At 57.2% G+C, this 9071-nt stretch overlaps 2 protein-coding genes across 4 annotated transcripts; one reads left to right on the top strand and one right to left on the bottom strand.

The window, feature by feature from the left end:
- The first annotated feature begins 1612 nt into the window (after positions 1 to 1612).
- Positions 1613 to 5948, top strand: MIF4GD (MIF4G domain containing). 3 transcript variants are annotated; one of them, XM_059908246.1, is made up of 6 exons: positions 1613 to 1772; positions 2944 to 3075; positions 3939 to 4048; positions 4250 to 4405; positions 4497 to 4589; positions 5167 to 5948. In XM_059908246.1, the coding sequence occupies exons 2-6, from the start codon at positions 2988 to 2990 to the stop codon at positions 5392 to 5394; spliced, it is 675 nt and encodes a 224-aa protein (XP_059764229.1). In that variant the 5' UTR covers positions 1613 to 1772; positions 2944 to 2987; the 3' UTR covers positions 5395 to 5948. The 3 variants fall into 3 exon arrangements, with proteins under 3 accessions (XP_059764229.1, XP_059764228.1, XP_059764230.1); XM_059908245.1 differs by lacking the exon at positions 1613 to 1772 and adding an exon at positions 1947 to 2058; XM_059908247.1 differs by lacking the exon at positions 1613 to 1772 and adding an exon at positions 1947 to 2121.
- On the bottom strand, positions 5849 to 8920 carry MRPS7 (mitochondrial ribosomal protein S7). Its single transcript, XM_059908244.1, has 5 exons — positions 8800 to 8920; positions 8064 to 8255; positions 7885 to 7948; positions 7354 to 7521; positions 5849 to 6487 (listed from the first exon to the last, which is right to left on the bottom strand). Exons 1-5 carry the CDS (start codon positions 8880 to 8882, stop codon positions 6266 to 6268), a joined length of 729 nt encoding a protein of 242 aa, XP_059764227.1. The 5' UTR covers positions 8883 to 8920; the 3' UTR covers positions 5849 to 6265.
- Positions 8921 to 9071: the final 151 nt, after the last annotated feature.

Raw genomic sequence — 9071 nt, 5'->3', positions numbered from 1 at the left:
TCCCTCCTCCCCAAGTACGAGGGAAGGGATCCCTGCCTTCCCTAAACTCTACTTTTCTCAGCAGTTTCATCCCTCAGGCAACTTTGCTTCTAGCTCTGGGGGAAGAATCCCAGCTGAATCAGTCACTTTATAAACTCCACCCTGCTCAGATCTTCGTGTCTATAAAGGCACCACTCGGGCTGTTCTCTCCCTGGACAGGCTGGTCACAGCCCGTGGGCCTCCAGGGAAAGCAGAGCCCAGCGACCCCACAGGCAGTGGGGGGATGTGCTGACGGGGGCGGGGCGCCGGTAAAGGCAGCAGCCCTTTTCCCCCGCCTCTTGGGATCACTCCTCTCTCCCTGTGGGCTGGGTTAGCCCTCCCGGGTGGGTGGAGCTCACGGCTGGGCCGGTGAGCATCTGCTGCCCGCTCAGCGTGCGCCTCCTGGGTCCCACGTGGTGCTGTGTGCATCCTGTGTAATCCCAGAAAGAGGGGGTCGAGCAGGCAGCCTGGTGCGTGCACAGTTGGTGCTCCGGAAGTTGTCAGGGCACAGGAACCCACAACAGACACCCATTTAGGCACAGTTAGGGGCATGAGAGGACGGGAAATCTACAGAACACACCCCCCACTTTCCACTCCAAGTCTCCCCAGCCCCAGGGAAGCCTGGCCTGAGAGGTTGGCTGTGCAGGGGGAGCCCCGTGCAGGACTTAGAGCCTGACCTCGCCTCAGCCCCAGCTCCAGCCTTCGAGCAGGTCTTGGGTGGGTGTCATGGCTCTCGGTCCCCATGGATCCTGGGCCCTTTCTCACCATTACTGTTTCGTCTCTGGTCTGGGGCTTTGTGATGTGTCTGGTCCCCAGAATCCTGAAGCTTCCCTGCTCCTGGTTGCTGATTAAGAAGGTTCACCTGTGGCTGGAGGGCTCCCACACCCACAGGGTTTTTGGCAGGCAAGGCTTGCAGCTGCAGGGAGGCAGCTGCCTGGATGTATTTTTTATGAAATTCCACTGAAGTAAACTTTGTTCTCTTCAGCTCTCCCACTCATTGGTTTCTTTTGCTGCAGCTGAGATTCTCTTGTTCATTTTCTGGTGACCACTTTGGCAGCTCTTTGAACAGGAGGAGCGAGCTTTGGATACAGGAACCTGCCATCAACACTTCCTTCTCGTCTAAGCGATGGGACGAGACAGTTCTTTTCCAGCCTCTTCTGTATGCTCTCCTGCAACCCAGGGCTGACCTCAGAGGTGGCCCTGTCTGGGCTGCTGGGCCCGTGCCTCCCCCCGAGTCCCGACCAAGACGGACTGAGCCAAGGGCTTGCTCAACCTCAGGGTCACTCCCAACACCTTGGGCGCCGCAAGTTGGCAACTGGGATCCTTTCTCTTGGGCTGGCCCATTGATTTTCAACTTATTTTACCAATATCGTTTGTACTTGGAGTAGGAGAGGGACTTAGTGGGACTTGATCCAGCCCTTACGACCTCCCTGCCTTCTCCCCTTTGGGGGGAGAGGGTGGGAGTGGGGAGCACACGGCCAGCACCTGTGAAGTCCTGCCCCTCCAGCCCTCTTCTCTGCCCTCCCACCTTTCTCCCTCCCGCCGCCCGGCTGCGGACCACGCCCTCCGCAGGCCCCTCCCACGCCGCGCGGCCGGGCCAGTCCCCTGACCCCGTTTTAACCTGAGCCCTGGCGTGGGGCGGGGAGAGGGGGAGTGCTAGCGCTCGAGACCGAGGGCTTAATGCGGGCTGAGGAGCAGGTCCGACCCAGTACCGAGGAGCCGGTGTGGCCCCGGATAGCCCCTGGGAGCACCAGGTGAGGAGAGGACAGGGGCGGTGGGAGCAGTGTCGCGGGCGTTCTGCGCGGCCCCATGCCAGCAACCTTCGGGCGGGCCTGGCCGGGCGGCGAGGGCAGCGACGTCGGGGCTCCGGCAGGTGGCGCTGGCGAGGCGGCCCCAGGCCCCGCCCCGCCGCCCCGCCGCCCCGCCGCCCCGGGTCCCGCCGCGCCACCGCGCTAGGAAATGACCTAAGCGGAGGCGAGGCGCCCAGAGCATGCCCCCCGAGCGGCCTTCGGGCACACGGGCGCGGCGCCGGCGCGGCAGGTGGGTCCCGGCGCTCCCGCCGCCTCTCGAGCCCACGGGAATGGCGTTTGGGAAGCTGCCCAGGTCTGGAGACCCCTAAGGTCCTCTCCTTTGGCCATGGGGGGAGGCACCGAGTGCGGAGAGGGGACTCCAAAGGGGACCACCTCTGGGGGACACGTCACCTCGCTCCCCTTCTTAAGGAGGGATCCAGAATGGAGCTCAGGACTCTCAGGGAGTCCTGAGCGGGCAGGGCCGGGTTTCTGCCACTCGAGAGGCCAATTTAACTAGTCCGTCCCGGGGAGAAGCTGGCCAGGACAAGGGGAGTCAGGGCAGCAGAGCCGCTTCTGCACCCAGCCCTCTGGTCGGCCCCACCCCGAGAGCAGGAGGAGTGTGGGCTTTCTGGGCTGAGTACTCTGACTAAAGGGAGAGGGTTGCGGAGAGGGGCTTGGACCCCTGCTGGGACAGACATGTCCGACGCTTGGAGACCCCAGCCCTCTCACTCTCCAGGAGCCATGCTGGACCAGCAGCTTCCAGGTCGGCTTATAAATAGGCAGGGGAAGTGTTTAATATCCACATATCCACCCTCACCCCACCCCTTGGTATCAGCTGAGAAAAACCCTGCCTGCTGCTGGGACTGGAGGGTAGACGCATTCACCCTTCATCTCTTTACTCTTGTGTAATCCCAGAAGCTACAGGGGTTCTTTAACTGAGCAGCAGGTGCCTGGCTGGTGCCCAGTCTCCACCAGAAGCCAAGCTTGGCGGGCACCCAGCCAACCACTGAATGCCATGGACTGCCCAGGAGCACCTGTCTCAAGCACTGGCCAGCCCTGCCGCAGGCCGGGAGAGCTGGGAGCCCTGGCCCCGTGCGCCACACCTGAGGCCTCTCCCGCCGCCTCTCCTCTCCAGGTGCTGTCATTAGTCCCAACCTAGGGAAGAGTTGCTGCAGCTGGATGGTCATGGGGGAGCCCAGGAGAGAGGAGTATAAAATCCAGTCTTTTGATGCAGAGACCCAGCAGCTGCTGAAGACAGCCCTCAAAGGTGAGCACGCGGAGCCCCCTGAGCCTGGGCCCAGAGCTACAGAGAAGGGGCCAAGGGGACAGGCCTGGAGTACTGAGCCCTCTCCCTTCACCTTCTGAGAATAGGAGTCAGCAACATAATTCTGGAACTGGAAGACAAGCTATATTTAGGCCAGTATTTGGCAGTATGAATCATAGAGTCACCCCCTCAGATTGTAAAGCCTTTTTTTAAAGTTTAGGTGCCCACGAGAGGAGAGTGAGGCACAGAGAACACAGTTCCTGCCCCTTAAGTCCTTACGCTGGACCTGGTTTGTGCGTTGCTGCAGCCAGCTCTCTTGACTGTGCAGAGCTGCCTGACGTGGGACAGAGGATGGAGTGTTCTCCTTGGCAGGGGAGCTACAGTAATTGTCCTGGACCAGTGCCTTCTTGCAGCACTTTCAGGACAGAAGTTTGACTCAGCTAATGATTAGCAATGCCCATCACGTGCCAAGCTGAGCCTGTGGGGAGGCCCTGCCTGGCCCGCTCTCGTCGGGTTCACGTGTGTGTATTATAAGAACACTTTCTTCCGTGAAATGGCTGTCAAAGGCATTGTCATTCAGCGTTCCATCCTCAACCTAGGGCTAGGAAAAGATGTGTCCTAAAAAAACGAGCATTCTTTGATTCTCTAACAGCCACATAACCCTCCCCGTTTCCTCTGACTGGGCCATCAGGAGGCTCACGGCTACAGCTGCTCCAGTGTGTAGTTTCCTCTCTGTTTCCTGGTCTCTTTAAACGGAAGCGTATAATGGGAGTGCTCTTCTGTGAACATCTTGAATCCTTCAGAAGCAGGTGGAGGCAAATGTGATAATTAAGCAGCTCTAGACTCCCCACCTGTCTTTACCCTAGATCCAGGTGCCGTGGACTTGGAGAAAGTGGCCAATGTGATTGTGGACCATTCTCTGCAGGACTGTGTATTCAGCAAGGAAGCAGGACGCATGTGCTACGCCATCATTCAGGTTGGGTGGGGCTGGTAGAGAAGGGGACGCTTTGAGGAAGGTGCTTCAGGAGTGGGCAGAGGCCTGGCCAGCAGGGCAGAGATGCAAAGGGTTGGCCTCAGAGACGAGAGAGGAGGACAGCAGGGTCCTCGGCCTTGGAAGCTTGGGTGGAGTTGCGACGGCCCTTTGACTGCCCTTCACCACCCTTTCCCTGGCTCACAGGCAGAGAGCAAGCAAGCAGGCCAGAGTGTCTTCCGCCGTGGACTCCTCAACCGGCTGCAGCAGGAGTACCAGGCTCGGGAGCAGCTTCGAGCCCGCTCCCTGCAGGGCTGGGTCTGCTACGTCACCTTTATCTGCAACATCTTTGACTACCTGAGGGTGAGGCCCTGCCAGCCACGTCCTGTGCGGCACAGACGGCCTGTCTCCTGTGCCACTAAGCCGGGCTCTGGCCCCCGCTCTCCCCCCGTAGGTGAACAACATGCCCATGATGGCCCTGGTGAACCCCGTCTACGACTGCCTCTTCCGGCTGGCCCAGCCCGACAGTCTGAGCAAGGAGGAGGAGGTGGGTGGCCCTAGCACAGAAGGCTGTGGAGGTGGGCTGTCTCCGGCTTAACTCAGAATGCCCGCCCACTGTTCGTGGAGACTTTCAAGGGCATCACTTGCTGGGGCAGGAGCCTGGTGGGGGCATTTAAGGCCTGTCACAGTTACAGGGCAAGCTGCTAGGTCTGGAGTTTATCCAGAACAGAGCGCAGCCAAAACCTCCTGGCTCAGAGGCTGCCTTCCCAGTAGGAAAGCCAACCTATGATAGGACTGGTGAGAGCGTCAGCCAGCTGTGGATACAGATGACCCCAAAACCACACCAGGGTTGGGGGGAGGGGGCAGGAAAGTGGGGTTCAGAAGCAGTTTGGAAACAGGGCCTGAGTCCAGCCTGGCCCAGGTGAGAGACCTTAAGCAAGTCTCTGAACTTGCTTCCTTTCATGTAAGACGTGGACCACGCCCACTGGGTGGGGTGAGGATGAAGTGGGGAAACACGTGCACAGGGCCAAGCCCGGTGCCTGGTGCACGGCGAGCGCTCAGTAAATAGCTGCTGTGTGGGATGGGGGGCCTGGCCCGGGGTGACCTCCTGCTGCCCCCTGCAGGTGGACTGCCTAGTGCTGCAGCTGCACCGGGTCGGGGAGCAGCTGGAGAAGATGAACGGGCAGCGCATGGATGAGCTCTTTGTCCTGATCCGGGATGGCTTCCTGCTCCCAGCCGGCCTCAGCTCCCTGGCCCAGCTGCTGCTGCTGGAGATCGTCGAGTTCCGGGCAGCTGGCTGGAAGACGACCCCGGCTGCGCACAAGTATTACTACAGCGAGGTCTCTGACTAGGCCTCCAAATCAGGCCTCCTCCCCAGCGGCACCGGCCTTTCTTCTACCCCCCCTCCCAGCCTAGCAGTGGCGTCTTCGCCTCTCCCAGACTTCTTCCCTTCCAGGCTCCCAAAAGCACCCGAGATGTTTCCCACTTACGCGGTGGTCCCGCCCTGAGCACCTTCGCTCCGATTCCAGGATTGGGGAAGACACCAAGCACACCTGCCCCACGGTCCCATCAGCGTTTGGCTCCCCTCACCTTCAACCTGGGCCAGGCAAAGAAGGGCAACTCCTGACAAGCACTGCACTATGTAACCTTTGGTACAATAGCTATCTTGGTGCCTCAGTTTCCCCATCTGTAAAATGAGTACCCAGAGCCATTGGTAGGGTGCTTTGGGATATCAAAGGGGAGAAGCAGAGTCACACCAGAAACTGCTTTTTATATATTTTGTACAAGGACCACTTTGGAACCAAGCACGTTTCCTCCAGTTGGTTTTAATGAATGGCAATACCACATCACATGCTACACCAGCTCAGGATGAGAATTTTCTAATAAACTTTTTCTGATACTAAAACTGCTTCCTTTCGTATCACCCAAAGGTCCACCCCAAGCTGAAGGAAGAGAAGGGCTGGATGAGCCCTAAGTTTCTTGGGGAAAATCCAAGTTGCTATGTCCCCTCTTTGCAACGAGATGGGGCAGGGAGAGCGAGTTCTAGCCCCCAGAGAAAGGACTAACAAGCAATAAACATGCTGCTCCATCCTTCTTAGGAGGCCCGCTTGCCCCTGAAAGGCAAGTATACGCTTAACCCACAGGTATTCTGCAACATGGCGGTGGCTCACGCCATTTCTTACAACAGCATGCTGGGCTCCTCCCAGCTCCTCTGCCCACCCGTTACCACCAGCGGTAGTGGGCCAGCGCGCGGTTGGCCTCGGCCATCTTGTGCGTGTCGTGCTTTCTCTTGATCACAGGGCCCCGGTTGTGAAAAGCCTCCAGCAGCTCCTGGGACAGCTTCTCCGGCATCAGCATCCGCCGGTGCTTCTTCTCCCGACACTCAGTAATCATCCACTTCATGGCCAGGAAGCGGCGACGCCGCTCGGCTAGCGGCACAGGGACCTGGGCAAGATTGAACACGGGCAAGTTAGTCTAAGAACTTGCCAGGACTGCAGCCTCCCTCCTCCTAGAGCTCTTAAGAAGCAGCCACAGGTCCGCTCTGGGCCAGCCCTGGCAAGGCTGCTGAGGAGGGGGCCTGTCTTTTCCCCTCTGAGCCTCTCTCACCCCTGGCTGACCTCGGTGCAGCAGACATCAGGCATTCATCGAGCAAAGACTTCTTGAGTACTGGCCTCTTTCACCTCTAAAGGGGGCTCAGCCAAGTTGAGACAGGCACCACTGGAAAAAGCCCTGTCAGCTGGGCATGACTTAGCCAACACAGATCATGCGTGCCTAGAAAGAAGACCCTCTTGTCCAAGAATCATTTGCCAGGCCCCCACTATGTGCCAGGTACCATGCCGACCCTAGGGACACAGACATTAATGAAAAAGCCTCTACCTTTATGAAGTTTACATTGAAAAAGGAAAGACAAGAACACCGGATTACGACGATGAAATATTAAATGGCATGACAGAGACACCTAGTTCAGTTCAACAAACGGTGATGAAGCATCATTCAAGCACTACACTAGACATTGGTGTATAAACATGAGGTATAAACATAGTCCCTCACCATGAGAAGCTTATAGTTTAGAACACAGAATGCTGAACAGAACGGGGGGTGGGGTGGGCCTTCAAAAGAGGTCACGTGGATACTTTTTTTTTTTTTGCTCTCTTCCATCTTCTACCTGTAATCTTTACACTGTGGGGCTCAGATGAGCTGATCCTGACACTCCCCAGTCCTTAGAAAGCTATCAACCTTGGCCCAACTCTACCCACCCCCACCATCGTTTCACACATGAGCAGCCCTGCTTTCCCGCCCTGACCACTCACCTGATAGAAATGGCCACCCTTGAGGATGGATACCAGCCCAATCACAGGCTCACAGTTTTTCAGCGCTTGGTGGAAGATGGTGTAAGGGTTGCATTCAATGGTTGCCTGTTCCTCTGCAGAAGCAGCGTGGTACTTCTCAAACTGTTTCCTTTTCACAGCTTCCAGAGTCTGCAAAGGGATACAGTGGAAGAGGCTGCCCCAGGCTCCCTAAACGGTTAACCCAGCTGAGCTAGGACCTTGCCCCTTACTCCCATCATCCTTTTCTTCTTCTGTAGCTGTGCAGCTACTCCCTCAGCACTTCTGAACCAAAGATCCTGGACTAGGACAGAAAGAGCAGGCTAAGATTTGTCACATGGGGGTAGGGAATGGCAGTGGTTGACTCCTGCAGAACTTCCTTAGAGCCCCCATTCCCACGCATAAGTACATGGAAATTAATTTTAATGAAAGTATAGAATGAATTCTTTATGTTAAAAAAGAGCCAAGTACAAAGCTATGGGGAAAACAAAGATGAGAAAGAGAGGTACTGTTTACCTGTGTCATGAGGGATCTGGCCAGTATTTTGTTTCCTCCTTTCATCATCATGTTGGTGAATTTACTTCAAGGAGAAAAGCAACATGTTTAGCTCGCCAAGGCTGTATCAGGGAACCCCTACTGCAGACCCTCCCTGGTACAGTCTCACTCCGCAGAACAAAAGTTTGTTTCCTTCTAACCTGATCACTGGGTCTTCAAACACAGAGCTTGTTCTCGTCGCAGGGGCAGCTTTGATAACCTGAGTCTTCCTGAGCTCCCGCTCATACTTTTCCTCCTCAGTCAGCTCGGTCAAGGGCTTGCGGTAATATTCCTTGTCAATCTGGGGATCCTGGTATTCAGGACCATAGCGGCTCCACCTCACCTGGGTTAGCCTGGGGGAGGAGGGGGCGAGGAAGAGAAGGGCAAAAGCTGACTCCACAAGTGAAAAGGCTTGACTTAACGACAGGCATGTGTGCCAATCCGCCGACGAGTGAGAGCAGCGTGGAGACCGCCAGCCAAAGCTGAACCGCAAAACTTCTGGCTCTTGTCCCAAGAGGTAGGAGGACCTCCCCCAAACAGGCCAGGAAAGTCTGCTCCTCAAGTGCCAACGGTAAGGACAGGCTCCTGAACCTGAGGATAGGCACCCCGCCTGTGCATCTCTCCCCTCAACACCCAGCAAAGAAAATCCCACCTCTGAGTTCTTTACCAAGATCGCACTTGCAGTTCCAAGTGAGAACCCCTCGGGCTGGGAGCAGTCACTAAGCCTTCAGGTTGACTCAAAGTCACGCGGCTGGTTAAAGAGGCTTGGACTCAGATATCCCGGCCCCCAGGCTCTCTCCTGGAACCCGCGAGGCCTGCCTGTGGCTCCCCCTTCCTTCCCAGCAAGTCTCTCCGTGAAGACACAAGCGGCCTCCCAGCTGCCCGCCGCCCTCTCACCCTGGAAGCCTCAGGACAGCACGCCGCACGCCCACCAGCAAGCCCGACCACCCTCGCGCAGCCGTCACCACGGAGGCAGCCATCTTGGCTGGCCACGAGGACCCTAGAGAGGCTGCCCTCGGCGTGCCTGAGCGAGTGACGGAAGACGGGGAAAAGGCTCTACAGGGTCCTCTGTGCATCACCCTATTAATCTGAGTCTTAGGAGTCTCTCACTCCGGAGTCTAAAGCGAAGAGTCAAAGGAAACATTCGCTCTCCCATTATCCGTCGCAGC

Source organism: Balaenoptera ricei, chromosome 20, assembly GCF_028023285.1.
Source record: "Balaenoptera ricei isolate mBalRic1 chromosome 20, mBalRic1.hap2, whole genome shotgun sequence".
NCBI lineage: Eukaryota > Metazoa > Chordata > Mammalia > Artiodactyla > Balaenopteridae > Balaenoptera > Balaenoptera ricei.
Note: the sequence above shows the minus strand (reverse complement) of the source record. Positions and strands in the feature narration are given on the sequence as shown.

Coding starts and splice junctions, on each gene's coding strand:
- MIF4GD (XM_059908246.1), top strand. CDS start 2,988: ATGGTCATGGGGGAGCCCAGGAGAGAGGAGTATAAAATCCAGTCTTTT. Junction 4,049..4,249: donor TGTGCTACGCCATCATTCAG/GTTGGGTGGGGC, acceptor CCTGGCTCACAG/GCAGAGAGCAAGCAAGCAGG. Junction 4,406..4,496: donor ACATCTTTGACTACCTGAGG/GTGAGGCCCTGC, acceptor CTCCCCCCGTAG/GTGAACAACATGCCCATGAT.
- MRPS7 (XM_059908244.1), bottom strand. CDS start 8,882: ATGGCTGCCTCCGTGGTGACGGCTGCGCGAGGGTGGTCGGGCTTGCTG. Junction 7,949..8,063: donor TTTGAAGACCCAGTGATCAG/GTTAGAAGGAAA, acceptor TTCTCCTTGAAG/TAAATTCACCAACATGATGA. Junction 7,522..7,884: donor CCAGATCCCTCATGACACAG/GTAAACAGTACC, acceptor ATCCCTTTGCAG/ACTCTGGAAGCTGTGAAAAG.